Source organism: Pleurodeles waltl, chromosome 6 (assembly GCF_031143425.1).
Source record: "Pleurodeles waltl isolate 20211129_DDA chromosome 6, aPleWal1.hap1.20221129, whole genome shotgun sequence".
Lineage (NCBI taxonomy): Eukaryota > Metazoa > Chordata > Amphibia > Caudata > Salamandridae > Pleurodeles > Pleurodeles waltl.
Window position 1 is genome coordinate 997,078,511 of NC_090445.1, and position 19,824 is coordinate 997,098,334.

Sequence of the window (19,824 nt, forward strand, 5' to 3'; positions counted from 1 at the left end):
ATGATGATGAGGAACTGACACCAGAGAAGAAAAATAATATATTGTTGCAATGCTTAGGCCCAGATTGTTTAAACATTTATAATCATAGCAGAAAAAACAAAGATTTATTGGTTAAGGAGATATTTTATTAACTCTTTAGAGAATTTGGATACATACTCCTACCTTATGTGTGGCAATTAATCACTATAAATGTTACCATAGAAAACAAGGTAAAGACTTGTCCTTTGATAATTTTATAATTGCATTAAAAAGATTTAGCTCTTGCATGCCGTTTTGGTAATCTACATGATGATCTTATTCAGGATCCAGTTGTGACACTGGCAGCTGATTCTTGTGTACAAGATAATTTGTGGGCAAAGGGGAAGTTGCCTCTTCAGGATGTGATAGATATTGGTAAACCTACTGGTATATGTGCTAGAGATGATCTTTTGGAAGAAAAAAATAAAGAGGATAGTAATACAGTTGCCAAGATAAGAAATATTAAACCTGCCTCACGTATGCAACAGGAAAGGAAAGACTCTTCATACTGTAAAACTGACTGTGAAAAGAAATTAAAACAAAACATGTTGCCAAAAAAGTGTTACAGCTGTGGAGGTAGCAGGCATCTAGCCGTTGATAAAAAATGCCCTGCACATAAGCAGAAGTGTTCAAACTGCTGAATTTTGGGACAATTCCATAAAGCATGTCACAAAACAAGAAGGGAAATTCAGTGATGAGTGTAGACATAGATACATGATTAAGTTCATCTTAGAATGAAGACTTGACCATGTTTGCACTGAATGTAGATTCTGATGTTTTGAGTGTGGATGATAATCAGAAGAAACAGATATTATAGATATCTATTTGTGGGGTTGATGTGTCCATTGATACAAGTTCAGACACAAAGATGTATGGTATGACAAATTTGGGTGAGGACATAGAATCACCTGATATTGCCCCAAAACTAATCATGGGTGAACCCATAAAAATGATTGGGTACGGGAAACTATTATTTAAATTTAAGAATAGACAAGCGCTAGGAAAGTTGTATGTGTCAGAAGCCAGGCCATCAATACCTGGGTGTTTGGCCCAAGGTGAAGTGGGGATTATGCTAATTGTAATAGCTAGTCTTATTACAACCACACATAATTTTCAGTCAAAAAGGTAAACTAAAAGGTTCCAACATAGGGTTATGTTAAAACCTGATGCCAGGCCATGTATGCATAAGGTAAGGAATATGCCTTAACTCTAAGATATGAAATTGCTGAAGAGCAAGACAACCTACAGGCTGTGAGGATTATAGGACAAGTTGAATCATCTGAATGGGTGGCGCCATTAAAAGTAGCTACAAGTGCTAATGGCAAATTAAGATTGTGTATTGATCACCGGAAAATAATTAAAAACATTAGTAGATGAGTTCCCACTTCAAAGGATTAATGAAATGTTGTCCCTAACCACGACCATTAAGTGGTTTCCCACAATAGATTTGACCGAAGCCTACCATCAGGTTCGCTACATCCAGATTGCAAGAGTCTCAATACATTTGTGACCGTTTTTGGTATTTTTAGGCTTAAGAGGGTACCTTTCAGCATAACCTCTGTGGCTGCTATGTTTCAGATGTTAATTCCTGAATTATTCAAATGTGTCAAGAATCCCGTGTTTTCCAGGACAGGATCTTGGTTATGAGAAGGCCCAGAGAAGAACATAACTTAAAACTCAGTAAGAACATAAAGGCCAGGGCACACCCAAAGTGAAATTTCGTATAGTAGATCCAAGTAGTACTCCAAGAATTGAATCGAAGTCCGGCAAGTAGGTGACACTGGATATTTATTGCAGGTGAGAACAGATGGTCAGAGTTCCAATCAAATGACCACAATAATATAAGTCCATACAGCAAATCAGCCGACACGTGTTTCGTCTTCAAGACTTTGTCAAGGCTTCAGTTATACGGACAAATGAAAGTCACAGATATATAGCGGAGTCCCGAGAATTCGTTTGGAAGATATAACTCTGTCAGTGAGTCAATCATGAGGAGTAAAGATAATCAAGGGCGCTATGATAAGCCTGGTAACGCGTGGATTCCAACCGTGCCGGTCGCGTCGGTATCAGTCAAGTATGATTGACTCACTGACAGAGTTATATCTTCCGAACGAGTTCTCCGGACTCCGCTATATATCTGTGACTTTCATTTGTCCGTATAACTGAAGCCTTGACAAAGTCTTGAAGGTGAAACACGTGTCGGCTGTTTTTGCTGTATGGACTTATATTATTGTGGTCATTTGATTGGAACTCTGACCATCTGTTCTCACCTGCAATAAATATCCAGTGTCACCTACTTGCCGGACTTCGATTCAATTCTTGGAGTACTACTTGGATCTACTATATGAAATTTCACTCTGGGTGTGCCCTGGCCTTTATGTTCCTATTATATAGGCTACCACTCACTGCTTGCAGTGTGCGTTCCTTCTACACCTGAGGTGGCAGGTGTATGGCTAGCCTGGCACCCATTACTAGCTGTTTGCTTGAAAAAGACAATTACTGATGGACATTAGATAAACCTGTATCAATGTGCGAGCACCTCTGGCATTCTCCACCTGTTTTCGCTGTGATTTCACAACTTAAAACTCACCCAGGTACAGAGAATTTTAGAGCAAAGGGGGTCTGACAGCAAAATATAGTAAATGTCAGTTTACCAGGAACCAAGTTATGTGCTCAGGTCATGCGGTTATGCGTGAAGGTGTCAAGCCCAAAAGAGTGCTACAAGAAGTAATTAGAGATGCACCTATACCAAAGAGCAAAGATAATGAACGAGCATTTTTTCATCTGTCTGAATCCTATTCTGAATTTGGAAAGCATTTTTAATTGAAAACGTATACTGTACAGATACTCAAATAAAAAAAAAAAAAATTTGAGTGATCTACAAAATGTTAAGAAGCTTTCCTTTCTCGTAAGTCTGAAATATGTTGTGGACCCAATTTACAAGGATTTGCTCCTGTCTTGGAGAGTGCTGTTATGATGGAGGTTAGCAGCAAAGACATATGTGCAGTTTTATCAACAATGGACAAGTGGGGCAAAAAATGCACTGTTGCTTTTGATTCTCATTCCTAACTCCTAAAGAAGAAAAGTATCATGTTATTGAATGGGAAGCACTTGCTTGAATGAGGGGTCTTGAACACTTCAAACAGTTCACTTGGGAGGTGAAAATTGTTGTACACAGTTATCACAGGCCACTTACCAAAGTTCCTTTCACTAAGGGATTGTAAAGTGCATCACCAAGTCTTGCTCGTATGTCTGTTAAACCCTTAGACTACAATTATGAAGTGTATTATACCCCTGGTGTGATAAACGTTCTGCCAGATTTTTTTAGTAGGTTGCCACTACCTTTGAAAGAAGCGTGTAAGGATGATTGTGAGGAATTTTGGGTGGTCAAAATTACAAATTATACTCCTAGTTTAACATGTGAGGAATGGAAAGATGCTTAACAGAAGGATCTAGTATTTTTAGAAGTAAATAAAATGATTAATAAGGATTTGCCTGAGAAAAAGAAATGAAACAAAGATTTGGTAACATATTGGGAACTGAGACACAAATTATTCTTCAAAGGGGAGATGGTTATGAGAAATGGCAGAGGAATTCCCCCAGCAAGTTTGAGACCCAAGTTATTGGGTTTTTGTCATAAAGGACAATTAGCAATTGGTAAGACTAAGGGCCTCATTATGAGTTTTGCAGTAATGAGACCGTCAAACTCACGGTTGTCCGTGGACCGCTGCTGCTTTTGCCGTCTGAGGGCCAAATGATTACTTTGGTGGTTGGACCGCCAAAGGACTACCATCCTCGCCGGGAACATGGTTCCCAATGGCATGATGGCATCCGGCTTGCAACCAACTATGGCAGCACTGAACACTGCACCACCTGGCTGAATGCAATCCCTCTTTCTGTCAGCCTTTTCATTGCGGGTAGCCAACCATGAAAAGGCTGCCGGAAAGGTAGTGTGCGGGGCCACATGGGGGCCCTGCAGCTGCCCAGGGCATGGACAGTATAGGTGCCCCCTGCCCAGCCCGCTCGGAATGCGCACTGTGGCCTTCCGAGGGTGCTGGTTTGTTAGGATATTGTCCTACTGGACTAGAACATGTAAAACAATTATTCCGCCGCTCAGCCCAGCAGGAACACTGTAATATGCTTGGGGGAACATCACCGATATGGCAATAGCGTCCTTCCCATGAGTTTGGCAGTCTAGTGATGAGAGCGCCAAACTTGTAATGAGGCCATAAATGTAGATTAAAGAGTTTGTATTGGTGGACTTGTGTAGATTTGGACATTGAAAGGAAGGTGAGAGATTGTATTGTGAGAATTCTGACAAAGCATAGTCCACATTCAGACCATCTTTATGTCCATTTGTAGTCCTCATATGTTGTGGGAAAGATTAGGAATTGATACAACTGGGCTGATTTGAGCAAATGATGAACCAGTATTTGATTGTCATAATAGACCATTTTACTAAATGGTTGTAAGTAAGGCAGATGCTAATACTGTGGTGCAGTTTTTGAATAAAGTCTTTCTGAAATTACTTTAATATTTAGTTAATGACATTGGCCCACAATTACCTCATTGGCCTTCAAATCTTTTTTGAGTAGGAGTGATATTACACATAAAGCTACCTTAGTGTATCATACTGCAGGTAATGGTGCTGTGGAACGGTTCAACCATGTCATTAATGGAGCCATTCAGCTGGCCTGCAACAATAAATTGGGATGGAGGAAGGGATTGCTCTGCAACGTTTGGGCTTGTCGGATCACTTTGTTTGTTTATACAGGCCGTAGTCCTTTTGAGTTGATGAGAGGTACGACTTAGTTTTCTAAAGAAAATGTGGACTGAACTAGGACTTCTAAAAATCTAACTGCTCACCACGCATTGTAATTGAAAAAATGTCTCTGGCACAAGCTGTATACAAGGACACTATGACAAGAAACATAATTGTAAACCAATCAACTTTAGGGTGGGTCATCGTATTTGAGTAAAAATTGTTGGTATGCTGAAGGAAAGGCATGGTAGGTTTTCACAACCTTTAGAAATTCAACAGATTTTTTGTAATTCTGTACTGCTAAATGATGGTAAAGTGGGGCGTCTCAATTCATCTTCCTTGTGCAAGGGTAAAGATGAGATTTGCTCTAATTGCCCCATACCATGCAATGTCCAGGATTGGACAAATAAAAAACTGGATTGGATGATTGATGAGGAATGGTACCAAAATCTGGAGAATCAAGGGACTTCTGGTGAACAAATTGTAAGAGAACGAGGACAATTGAGACCAAATCCAGAAGTGGGTAATACAACCAGTATATTTGGACATGCTGTGGCTAAACCAGTGAAATTGAAAGATTATATTTGTGACTAATTGAAATGCTGTGTAGAAACTGTTTCATACTTAAATGTTATTACTATGGATGTGGGTTGTGTTTTAACAGTTGTACGTACGGTGCATGTTACTTCATTGAATGACTTTGTTTATAAGGTACCAATTTAGAATAGGGTTTTGTGTTGGTTATATAAAGGGGGAGGTGTGTTGTGATGTTAACATCATAAGGAAATTATTGCTCATTTTAGAACGCCGTTATTTATGTTGACCTAGTGATGGATTATAGAACATGAGGAAGGGATTTTAGAATGTATGGATTGCTGGTGGAGGAAAAAAGGTATATCTGCCTATAACAGCTACGTCAAAGATTTTCGATTTGTGAACAAACTTTCTCCAAATAAATTTTTGTGAGGATATTCTCCACACACATCTCAAAATCTCAGACAAATCGCAAGAAAATTACAGAGCATACCAAAAAACCTCCCATATATTCAAGTAAGATGTAGTGGAAATCAGACAGCATCAACCCACATATCACTACACTTTCTTCCTCTAACAATTGCCTGTGAGGACCACAGAGTTCTAATACAGACCTAGAATGATTACCAGATCACTGACTGTGCCTATATGGGAGACATGCTGCTGGATCAGACAGGTTTAGAATCATTGACAAGACTAGATACGTTAACACCTCAACACTCATTTATTTCAGTTTGCTCCATAAGAAATGATTTCAGTTCTGCAGCTCTCATTTGAACAACATGGCATTTAGAAAAGCTTCACATAGCCTGAATACAGAAAGTTGGCGCTAGGTTATCAATTAGAACTCTGTGCTAAAGCTACAAATGGAACGCTGGGGGGTAAATGACGGACTACTGCTGTTTCACTAAGCATGTCAGTTATTGCACATGGAATTAAAGTAAACATGTTTTCATTTTATCTTCTGGAGCACCCTCTGTGACTTCTATAAGAGAATCATGAGAGAAAACGGTTTCTCTCAAACATGCTTCATCAAATCCCAGTAGAGGAAAACATTTTTCACAGAATGAAATCACCTTACAACTCACCAAAGTACCTAAAGCAATAGGATACCACCCACAACTGATTTATATTGTGACAAAAATCTGTTATCACCCTTTATAGTTGTTTCTTTTGAACCCTCGAAAGCAGACATTAACTACAATGCATGTCAACATGACAAAAATGGCAGATCCTTATTGAAAAGACACTCCGGTGTCGTGGCTCATTTAAACAAGATGTGCTTTTATTTCCAAGTCAAATACTACATCCAACCCTGGCAGGCTCTTCCACCAACTGCCAGCCAACGTTCCCAACATTCTGGCTCCTTCATCCCATCACTAGACAACAACTAGTTACCACCTTCTATTACAATACAACACATCTCCCCCTTTTCCCACAAACAGAATAGCTTTTAACCTGGAAGGATAACATTACTATGCATTAAAAACAAAATATGCAATTTAACAGACAGATAACCCAAACAAAATAAACTAAACCAACTTAATTATAATTATGTATCATCCTCTACATATATCCTCTAATTCATACACTCTTTTATATTCACTTCGTATAAGATTACTCATGTTACGTAGTCATTTAAACGCACAGGTCTTCCCACCAATCTCCTTTGCCTACCTTCATCCTTATTCACTTCACCACACGGACCACCATTCCTCATCACACACCACTTCCGCAACTCTGCTGCAGTCCATCTTCTTCCATCCTCCAACTCCACACTATACTCATTCACCTTCACCACACGCTTAGGTGACGACCATTTGGACAAACCCTTTTTTGTTTTGTCCCACACCCTCGTCCTCACCCAATCACCAATTTCCAACCTTCCTCTCCTCCAACCTTCCTTGTTCCTCTCATCGTACACTTCCTGCTTTTCCCTTACACGCCTCAACACTTCTTCCTCATCTACTTTACCTCTTCCCGCTTTGCCCATCCACCCAGGCACAGCTTTGGTACACGGCTTCCTACCTTTTAACAAAATAAATGGGGTCTTCAATGTGAGGGAATGTGGGGTAGTGTGATAATTCCACAAAAGATTCTTTATTTCCTTCCTCCAGTTCAGACCATTTTGCACCGACAATTGAATATTCTCGCTCAGCACCCTATTGAACCTTTCAACCAATCCATTCTCCCTGGGATGTGCTACAGCTGTTCTAATATGTCTTACTCCACACCTTTCCACATAATCACCAGATTCACTGGATGTGAACTGTGGACCATTGTCCGTGACAACTACCTCTGGATAACCTTCTCTCCTCCACACCTCTTCGCAAAACTCTATTATCATATTTGACCTTACGTCCTTCACAACACTTACCTCAGGCCACTTGGAATGATAATCTATCATTACTATGATAAAAAACTTGCCTTCCGTGCCTAACAAAAAAGGACCACATATATCCTTTCCCACCTTCTGCCACGGTTTGTCCTGGAATGGAAATGGAACCACTGGTGTATTTTCCCCCACATGGGATTTATCACTGCATGCACATTCCACACAGTTCCTGACAAATCTCTCTACATCTCTGTCCATCCCCGGCCACCAAAAATCTTCCCTCACCTTTCTCTTCATCCCCAACATGCCACTGTGACCTTCATGCAATATCCCCAGTAATCTTTCTCTCAATTTGTGTGGAACAATCAATCTGTTACCGTGCCTCAACAAGCCATCAAGGTTCGACAATTCTGACCACACACACTTGAAGTTTGCTATCTGATTAGTATGACCTTCCAATTCGGACCAATGCATTCCCAAATTTTCCTTCAATGCTTGCAAATCCATATCCTCATCAATTGACTTCCGCCAAAGTTCCTCATTTATCGCACCAGTCTCTACATCTTGGATGCTTGCAATCAACCATTCTTCTTCATTTTCGTCCACATGACTCTCAATCGGTAATCTGGATAAGCAATCTGCGTTCACGTTCTTCACCCCCGGCACATAACATATCGTAAAATCATACTCTTGCAGATTGTATACCCATCTCGCTATTCTAGAAGATGCTCGATAGGCACCCTTCGTTGTAAACACGTGGATCAACGGTTTATGGTCTGTTCTCAGTTCAAACTTCCTTCCCCATACATAGTTCCTAAAATACTTAATACCCCACCAACAGGCAAGGGCTTCCTTTTCTATAGCAGAGTATGTCGCTCCGGCTCCCTTCAATGTCCTTGAAACAAATGCGACTACACGTTCTTTTCCTTTGTGTGACTGTATTAGCACTGCTCCCAGACCGTGCATACTCGCATCTGTCGACACAATAGTATGATCACTTGTTACAAAAGTTTTCAGTTCTACTGCGTTGATGACACACTGCTTTAACGCAGAATACGCTTGTTGACACTCTCTAGACCATTCAAATTTCAATTTTTTTTTCATCATACGATGCAATGGCTGAGCAACATTTGCAAAGTTTTTCACAAACTTTGCATAATATTCCGCTAAACCTAGGAAGGATCTTAGTTGGTCTTTGTTCGATGGGTTCGGTGCTTTTTCGATCGCTTCCAGTAAGTTAGTTTTTGGTTTTGTACCATCACCCGATACTGTATGACCTAAATACTCAACACTTCTACATTCAAATTTACACTACTTCATTTCTACTGTTAATCCTGCCTCCTCTAATACGGAACATACTTTCCTTATTACCACATTATGTTCCTCCACGTTTTCTGCCCACACCAATACATCGTCTTGGAAGAACTTTACATTACTAATATCTCCCAATAAATTTTGCGTGACTCTCTGAAACAACGCCGAGGCCGATGCCAATCCAAATGGCATGCGTATAAACCTGAACGCCCCTTCCGGAGTTATAAAAGATGTTAGATGTCTTGAATGCGGATGTAACATGATCTGGTGGTAAGCATTTGATAGATCAAGGGTGGAAAAAATCTCACCACCCAGGATACTAGCCAACAATTCGTTAATGTTCGGTATCGGGTGCCTATCTATCCAAATTTTTTCATTAAGATCCCTTAAGTCCACACACATATGAATTTTGCCATTCGGTTTGCGCGCCAAAACCAATGGGCTCAGCTATTCCGAGGACTCTACTTCTTCTATTACTTCCATTTCCAGCAATCTTTTCAACTCATTTGTCAACGCTTCTTTTAACACTACAGGAACAGCTCTTACTTTATGCACCTTGGGCACAGCCCCTTCCTTCAGTACAATTTTATGTTGAAATCTTCGCAAGCACCCCAATTTTTCACCAAACAATATAGGGAATTCTAGTTTCCACTTGTTCGATTTCTCATCTTCACTCGCCACAGTTAACACTTGCTCTTCTGCATTAGGATTTAGTATAACACCCAAAGCCTTTTGTTCGCCCCAACCTAATAAACACTTTCCACTTTCAACCACATAAATATCACTCGATATTCTTTTCCGCTTGAATTCTATCTCACCTCGGAAGTAACCAATTACAGGTATTTTGTTTCCACCATATCCCATCAGATTCACTTTAGCTTCAAACAATTTCACTTCACCTATTCTTGCCCAAGTCGCTTTATAAATTAACGTATGCGGAGAACATGAATCCGCCCACATACTCACCGGTATTCAATTCAGTTCCACCACACATTTGGGTGGTCTGTAGTCATTATTCCCCAACATCAACACATCACCATCCTCAGCTGTACCATCTAAGGCTACTCCTTGCAACATTAGCACTTCCACCCTTTAATCTCTTTCACATCCTCCAAACAAAGTTTCCTCACACAAACAATGCAAAGCAAATGCTAAATGTTTTATGCTACCACATCTATAACACTTTCTTTTTCCAGCTTTCGTACTATCACTTTCACACTTAATTTTGTCTACTTCTTGGACAGTTATGTCGGTTTCATTCATATTATTTCTTTTCTCTAATTCCCTGATGTATTTAGACGTTGCTTCAATACGTCTTGCTGCAGACAATGCCTCATCTAACGATGGATCCCTTAGAGATAATCATTTTTCTTGTATTTTCCTATCCTTAGTATGGCTTATCAGCTGATCACGTATTATTTCTTCATGTCAATCCTTAAATCTACATGTGTTAGCCAGTGATCGCAATGCACATACATACTGATCAATAGTTTCACTTGGTGATTGAGTTCTCGAGAAAAATCTATGCCATTCTACAACTATACTCAATATCCTGCAATAATGCTCTTCTAACGCCGTCATAGTTCTTACATATATGTCATTATTCTCAACCTCTTCATCAGAGCCATCACCATTAGCTTCCAACACCTCGTTACTGGGTAATGCTTTCAATACCTTTCTCCCCTCAACACCTAAATTATGCTTAAGTAAAGCTAATTTTCTTTTGGCAGTAAAAATGGCCCCACCCAGCGCTTCCAAGTACGTTTCGAATGCTTCACGCCAATCTTCCCAAGGCATACAGGGTTCACCCGGCATACTCAAAAATATTGGAGGTGGCATTATTGATTGCATGTTTTTCTCCACACTGCTTAGATTTACTAATAATAATACGTTTAAATTGAGTCTTGCAAATAAAGTCATATGCCTTTGAATCCCCCTTTTTTTTTTTATGTATCTATACCAATCCTTTCTTCATCTGCCGCGTTTCAAAGAAAGTCACTCACATCAGGCTCATCAACAGTAAATGGTTTTACATTGCTCTCAACCCGCTGAGTTGTGTATATACAGTTTGCGAGTATAACTTGATGTGCCTTCTTAAAGTGTCTACTTTTTCTTTTTTTACGACTTGTAAACCGCTTGCGTGTTGCTACGGAAGTGTTTTTTCTTGTATTCTCGTTGCCCTTGGAGACGCGATGCGCGGTGAAGACGCTGGACAAGCACTCACATGCCTACGTCACCGCGTGTACTCTTGCAGGAATGGCCCAGCACTGCGTGACCGCGCGACTACACGGCCGCGCGGCCCAACAACGGTTACAGAAAAAAAAGTCGAAAATAAAATTTCTTTCTTCTTTTTCTTTCCTTACACACATTTGTGTCCTCAGTAAACACTGATAATGCGCTTCTCAGTTATTTAAAAACCGCCCCGCCCTCCTTCAACCGCTACGTTCATAAACAAGCCAGAGTCTCTTCACCGTACCTTAAAAAAAATCACGTTTCTGGGCAGATTAAAGTTTATCCATTACACGGTCGGTTCACCTTGGATCGCTGCACCAACAGAGACAAGTTGGTCATTCACAACGTTCATAACTACGCTTCTGCGGCAAGCTTCTCAGCACCTCTCAGCACCACCAGGGTTGATTAATTGAGCCATCCTCATCGCCACTGAAAAGACACTCCGGTGTCGTGGCTCATTTAAACAAGATGTGCTTTTATTTCCAAGTCAAATACTACGTCCAACCCTGGCAGGCTCTTCCACCAACTGCCAGCCAACGTTCCCAACATTCTGGCTCCTTCATCCCATCACTAGGCAACAACTAGTTACCACATTCTATTACAATACAACACTTATCACCAAAAACAATCCAGCAGCTGTGCTTCCCTACGTAGTCAGATGAAAATGCAATATCTACCAAACAGTTTTGTGAATTTCACCCCAAAATTTAAGGGTCTGATTTACAGTGCCAATATTAACCGAGTGGAGCAGAGTTCTCACCTTTGCCTATGGCCCTATGACTCCACTTCAATCAATAGCTCCGTGGGATTGCCTTCTACCTTGGATAATTTTGCTCAAATATAACATTTCAGACAGCAGAGCTTTGTTGGCCTTCTCATATGTGATTATTTAAATGAACTATTTACCACAAAGAAATATTAAGAGCAAGTAACATAAATATATCTACATATACATAATGGCACAAATATAGTTATAAAAGCATAGGTGAATAAAGTGATATGGTTAAGAAGAAAGTATACAACTACACTTATATTTTGATCAGATCTGGAGGTAATACTAACATTTGCATTCAGTATTACCTCTAGTTGTAAAAATGAAATGCCAAATACTGCACTCCCTCTAATTCCAACATATTTGCCTTCTTACAGAACTACAAATATTGAAGCTTATTGAAAAATTATGAGTTTGAAAAAGAGAAAGAAATAGAGCTGATATCTTAGCTGCTGTAAAGTTCTTGACAACTTGAAACTCACTAGGTCCTGACAAAATACTGTTTACATGATATACTCACTTTGAAAAAGCTCCTATTTACCCACTTATTGACTGTGCTAATGTATCAGGATATTTATAGGAAGAATTGTAATACCCAAATCCAAAAGGGATATTATCCATCTTAAAATCTTCTGTTCTACACAAATAATACACACATAAGACAAGACAAACTAGACAGCAATGCCCACTCTCACCTCACTTCTGTCTATCTGCGCTAGAATATTGTGTAAACTGAATCAGGATGTCTCCTAAAATCAAATGTACTTTAGGCCTCCTTTATATATTGACAGAGAGGGTACTCCATCGCAACAGTAACAGAGTTCCCTCCCCGGCAGGATAGTGGTCCACCCACCAAATGTAATTGCAATGGGTTCTTAAGTTTGGCCACAGTAGAGACTTCTCTGTCTCCGTCATGGCCAAACTTCTCCATTGGCCCTGGGGAGTAAGGACTGTTGAAAAAATGGTTACATGTCCACCCACCCAATTTGGATGGGTGGACATGCAGTCATTGTTTACTGATCCTTACCGCCAGGAAAAAAACCTGGTGATAAAAAACAATAAAACGATTCTAATGCTCTCCTTACCATGGGAGAAGCCTTTCATGGTGAAGGGAGCACTCATTGTGTTTTTTACTTTTCAAAAAGAAAATCCCATTTCAGGGCTTTCTTTTTGAAAATAAATATTGAAAAGAAAAAAGAATACTGTTTGCTGAAAGGCTGTATCCTTCCAACACAGCCCTGCAGCAAACAGTAAAATACATTGACGGGAACCACTGTAACAGAGGTTCCTGCCAACGCCTTTAATAATGACTGCATGCTTGGCAGTCATTTATATATCAGGTGGGCGGTCTCTTCATCATAGTGATAGAGAAATTTACTCCATCCCCATGGCGGAATGGCAGACTGTCCATCTTAATATAAATTAGGGCCTTTGGGCCTCATTTACAATAAAGTGGTGCGGCTCTGTGCCAAAATTGGCAGTGCCGCACCACTTTAGAAACGCAGGTATGAGCTGTATTAACAAGAATACTATGCATCGCTGTGTTTCCCCTGCACCAGCACTAAATTTGCTGCCAAGCACCAACCCAGCCACCCTTGCACCATGGCCAAAGGATGGCTGTGTTGCAGGGGACATTGTTTTTGTGCAGGAAGGGTGACCTTCCTGCACAAAACAATCTTCAATGGCGATTTTTCTTTCTGTACACAGAAAGAGCAAAAAACGAGGAGAAATGAAAGCAATGCCTCAGGTTTATGAAATCTAGTGAAACCGGGGCAGCATTAAAATGCAATGTGTGTTGCTGTGGAACGCCCACAGGAACACCCATGCACACCCCTTCCACATAAAGTGCTGCCATAGTTAAAAGGTGGTGCTAAGCCACAAAAAGTGGCTTAATGCCGCTTTGTAAATAAAGGCAGTGCACTGCACCATCAGAGTGTCACAAAAAGTGGCACTCCGGTGGCACTAGGAGCTCATAAATGAGCCCCTTAGTGCCTTGTGGCAGCACCTAGGGGCACAGACCAACAGGGATCATTTTCCCTGGCAGCTAAGTTCTCTGGTCAGCGACTTTTGGGCTTTAGTTTGCTTTCATCTGGATGGTGGTACCAGTTTTGCACTTGCCAGCTTACAGCAGTCCTCTCCTTGCTTCCTCTTGGCCCTGCAAGCATCACCACAAGCAAATATCGCAGCTGGTTTACGCACCCGCAAGCAACCCTGATCTGACACCTGAAAACTTTTCACAATAAAAATACTGTTGGGAAGACCTAGCAAAAATATTCTAAGCAAGTGTTTGACTATAAATGTCTCCAAACACAAACAAGCTTGTTTAACAGATTCTTAATGGCAAGACATTATCCAACTTACCATCAACCTCTTGATATCAGGATGAAGAATCAGTACAATCTTACTTCTACCTTCTGCAAAGCATTTCCACATTCCAAAAACGGTATAAACCATTTTTCAACAGCAATCACATGTTTAAACTCCAACATATAAAATTTATTTAATAAATTAAACTATTTTGATACACACATCCAAATTTGTCCATTATATCCTAACAATTTATTAATCTTACTCTCTAAAAATAACACTAATAACTGGGCCTTTAATTGCCCATTTCTAAAGTGGACAACAATGCTATCTTTGAAAAACGTTGTGCTATTGGAATCTAGTATAACTTAAGAAACAGGTATATTTTCCTCAATTCCATAGTGAACGATGGAAACACATCTTAATATTCTTCACTGTGAAGGCATGTCTCTCTCTCTCTCTCTCTTTCTCTCTCTCTCCTCGCGACAAAGACTGAAAACTAAAAGAGGGTCTGTTTTCATATTGTTTCCATTACTTTACTAAATCATAAATGGTGTCACTGCTGAACTGTGTAGCAGGGGTCCTGAAACATTGGAGTCAATTTGTTTTAATTATCAATATCACTTGTTCATAGATTATCTTACATCCCTGTTTAGGCTATTCATAGTTCCTCTTATTAGTATGTCGTACACAAATGAAACATTTTTTCTTAAGAAAATGCAGATACATTTTTGTTGAAAAATAGTGCTCACCTAAGTGCATATTGTGCTCACATTTATTTCAGATAGTGTTAACCTTTGAGGCTATGGTAGATGGTAAACACTGATGTGACTTTTGATACTGACATTATGAAGTCAAACTAGCACCTTAAGAAATTACCTACATGTCACTTGTTTGGGCTGGCCATTAGTTTTAAACCATTTCAGATGATCTAAAAATTGTTTTGTCAGTGATATAATCTAATCTCAGATATCTATGTTTCATCTGGCTTCACTGCCTTTAACCTGTTAATGTTCTTGGTTTGTCTGTGTTTGCCATGTTAGCTTAAAACAATTCCCCTTTCACTTGGTTATGTATATTCATGCTCTGTTGATTGTAGAAGGAGCCAAGCGATGTTCCTTTTTATTGTTGCTTTTGCATGTCAGGTTTTTGTTGCAGGGTTTGATTATGTTTTCATTTTAGGGAAACGTAATATTGACAATCCAGTTACCCATCTGACTCAATTTACATAACAATGGCAAAACCAAAAGTAGACATGTTACATTAACAATTTCTGGGTTGGAAGATGCTTTAAACATGGTGTAAAGTAATATCATAATACACAAGTTAGATTGCCAAATGAATGCTTCAGAATGGTATGGCACTGTCTGTGCATACCCTTTTATCAAGGATTACATTGATGCATTCCTACTTATAAATTGCAAACAATTCCTCAAGCCTTCCACTAAGAGTATATGTATATAAAGACAGAAGGTACATACCTCACCGGTACTGAAAAGAATTGGCTTAGGTTTATGACAATCTTTAGTTTCATTGGATGGTGCTCTGAGGAATTGGGCGATGATTTCATCCCAAATAGGATCGCCTTCCGTAGCTCCTGTTGTTAGGAAATATTGTCAGTTTTAATTTTCTAGTGATAAAACATATAATTCACTGTTTTATCATCCATAAAACAAACATTATTAGCTGTAAAATACATTTTGTAGTAAATTATTTATTATTTTTGCTTGTTGAGAGAAATTCAACAATGAAAAAAACAAAACAATGATGCATACGCTATGCAGTAATATTTAAGGCATCATAAGTGATTTATTTAAACAGGTATTCAAGATATGCCATAATTTTGTAGAAATAACCCATGGGAAGTGGCAACATACAAGGCTTCTTTAAAAGGATGCTGCTATTTTTGAATGTCACTTAAGTGGTGTAAATGGAAATAAGTAATTGTATTATATTTACCTGTTCAAGTGACTGCACGATTCCCTTCCATTTGCCAAGTGGAGTGAGACGATTAACAAGAATCAATTATATTATGGACTTAGGGTAATAAATTGACTAGCCAGGTACAGTTAATTTCCAGGTCCTAGCCTGAATTCATCTAGATTTGATAAGAGCCAGAATTATAACTGCAAGTCCTAGAGAGAGTATGAAAGATGGGGAATGCAGAGAGAGGCCCCCAACTAAGGGACTGAGTTCAAAGTCGTACATGGAATCAAACATCCAGACTACCTTTTTCTTCTTGTAATACAAGATCTCCTTGGATCTTTATAGCAAGTTCCTTCAAAGAGAATAACCTTCAAAACCAGAGTCCGAAAATGTTTATCGTGTTTCACAATTAGTATGAAATAAGAAACTGTCACAAGCTAAACAGTAAAAGAATGTCCACGTGGATGCCAATTTGGTACAGTAAGATAATGACACATGCATCAAATTAAGAAAGTAGAAATGTTCAATTTGGAGGGACTAAAAATACGTGCTACACTTCAGAAAGTGGAAGTACTACACAAATTGCTACGTTTGCAGTTTATTTAAAGCATATTCAAGATCACAAATAACCTATTCACAATACAGGTGTGCCCTATCGAATGAAGATTATTCAAATTCTTCCTGTTGGATACAGTGTCTGTAATGTTACACATTGTGTGCCTCTTCTCCCTCATCCAGATGGGGAATTTGCAAGGAGATAACATGCAGGTTCAGATAAGGGGTGCACAAGATATTTGGATTAACAAAAAATATTTGCTTAGTGTAATGGTTGTTTTGTATTAAATATGACAACACTGCATTTTCAAAAAGATGTTTTCTTGGTATTGACCGAACTAAATCAAAACTAGACCCAGAATCCATCTTGGTTTTCAAAAGTGACCATGTTTGCATTTCTCACTGACTCTGCACACAGCAGAATGCGCACTAATGCTTTGTGTTGTCATGCTGTTCGTGATGAGTCTCGGTGGAAGCAGTCTTACAAAATATAGCGGCTGAAGGCCTTTTCTGCCAGCAAATGAATGGATCCATTTATTTTATGAGTTTATAATTGCTATGCCTAAGTAGCACGCTGCATCTGTTATCTTAAATGCAAACTACTTCTAATACTGGCAACTGATTTCTCCAATGTATTAAGCTTAATGCGAATCCCAGTATATGATTTATTAAGCATTTTTGAGGGTTATATGACGGAACACCGAATCTTAAACTACTACTAACCTTAACAACGAGGTCGGAACACCGACCTCGTCTTTACTACTAATGATTTTACCACGAATGCCTTAACAACGATATTTCGTTGTAAAGGCATTCCTGATAAAATCATTAGCAATAGGCACCATTCACCCTACATCCCTCACCCCACCCCCCCAACCCCACCCCAAAACCTAAAACCCCCTGACCCCCCACCCACTCCCCAAAACCAAAAACGCCCCACCCCCCCAACCCCACCCTAGAACCTAAAACCCCCTGACCCCCCACCCACTCCCCAAAACCAAAAACGCCCCACCCCAAAACCTAAAACCCCCTGAAACCCCCACCCACTCCCCAAAACCAAAAACGCCCCACCCCCCAACCCCACCCTAAAACCTAAAACCCCCTGACCCCCACCCACTCCCCAAAACCAAAAACGCCCCACCCCCCAACTCCACCCTAAAATCTAAAACCCCCGACCCCCCACCCCCTCCCCAAAACCAAAAACGCCCCACCCCCCCAACCCCACCCCAAAACCTAAAACCCCCGACCCCCCAACCCCTCCCCAAAACCAAAAACGCCCCACCCCCCCAACCCCACCCCAAAACCTAAAACCCCCCACTTACCTGATTCGTCACCTTGTCATCTGCGTCGTCCTCCTCAGCCGACTCCCTTGTTTGTACCTTAACCATGCATGTTCGTTGTTCAGGACATGCGTGGTTAAGGCACAAAATAACAAAGTCGTGGTTAAAGAAAGCGTTGTTCCGCTTTCATTAACTAGGACTTCGTTATAAAAAATGCGGCATAAAGGTTGTTTACCATTTTTGAGTGATTTTGAAAATAATCATATTTTGCCTTTTCTTATAAACCGTAATTATTTGATAAATATTCATGGTTTCTTTTATTCATCTCACAAAGGCTTATTTCGTTCATTTTGTTATTGATTTGCTGAATACAATCTAATCTAGGTGGGGTCATGTCCTCATATGTTTTTTAGGACAACAGTGCCCTTGAGCCCGTGGATGCGCTTTATCTTTTGATTATCTGATGAGGTAGCTTAAACGGGGCAAATGTGTACCTATGAAGAATTGGGGTCGGATTGGGGCAGTAGGAGTCATGGTGGGATTTCATTCCCGATATCACCCACCCAACATTTGAGGCCTTAAGCTTGTGTCGTGTTCATACAGTGGTTGGGGGAGCTGGTGCCACTGGCAGCCTGGTTGTTAGCTGTCACAAGCAAATACCTTGAATCTTGGAAGGTTCTGTAAGGAACCTCCACTGCACATGAGACAGCCATCTTTAAAAATAGAAGGGCATTTCCTTTTCAATTTCTACTCTCTCTTGGTGGCCACAATCTTGATTTAGGAAAGTTCAATATTCAAATAGTGTTCTCTGGTTATGTGTTCTGTATTTCTCGATTTCGCTATCTGGGCAGTTTCGGCAGAATGGGCATTTAAGGGCAGCACTTCCAGTGAAACTTTGTCTGGAAACACTGCAAATTGGTGGATTATTTCGCTTTCTCGATTTTGCAACTAGCCTTCTTGTATTGAGCACCTTTATTGTTTTGTGTTTCCTCAGATCACATTTTTGCTACTTGGTCTGTGGTTGCTTCTCTTCCTCCATCCCTTTCAGCTTCCCCATATTTATTTTGCAGTATCTCTCTGCGGAAATTCAGCGCCTCATTCCAGCCCTGGTTTACATTCAGATTCAAGCAGGGTAAGTTCATCATTTACACGTTTTTAGGAATTTACTATAGACTGTTCTTAGTACTTTTAAAAGATTATGTTGGTCTTATGTTTCCCTTTGCAGTAGGCCGCCGGCACCTGCATTCTACCTAAGGATGGTTCAGAGATTAATTTCCCACTTCCCTTGTTTTGTTTGCTTGCTTCTCCTTTCTTCTGGTGTGCTGATTAATTAATGCGGCCTTGCCTAACTGCTAAGGGGATTGCGAAAGCAATGGGAATGGCAGCAGTTGAAGTTCCACGTTTCATCTACAAATCATCACACTATTGATTTAAGTCTACAATTATGCATAGGATTTTCTCTTCACACACCATCAACAGTGGCACTAAATCAAAAGTGTCTGGCTGTGGAATAAAGCTTTGTTTCCAAGCCAGTGAATCTGACAAATATCCATTCGACATTTTCACTGCCAATAAAAAGCATAAAAGCTCAGCCATCATTGGCATTTGTGTGTCTCTGTCACTGGAGAAGTGAAAAAGTGGAAGTATGTGTGAGAAACTAAAGATGAGAAAGAGCAATGTGAACAGAAGAAGAAGGAGTGTAAAGGGAATTACGTTTTGTGAGAGGAGGGAGAGTATGAGGGAATGGGATAATGGAAGAATTTGAAAAGGAAAGGAGAACTGGGGAGAG

The 19,824-nt window shown here is 40.0% G+C and overlaps 1 protein-coding gene across 1 annotated transcript in view; it reads right to left on the reverse strand.

Annotated features, from left to right (window-relative positions):
- The window catches only part of ASAH2 (N-acylsphingosine amidohydrolase 2), a 302,407-nt gene that overhangs the window by 106,238 nt on the left and 176,345 nt on the right, over nucleotides 1-19,824 (reverse strand). The window contains exon 14 of the mRNA XM_069242459.1: nucleotides 15,756-15,871. Coding sequence (XP_069098560.1) covers nucleotides 15,756-15,871 — 116 coding nt within the window. The remainder of the gene's footprint in view (nucleotides 1-15,755; nucleotides 15,872-19,824) is intronic.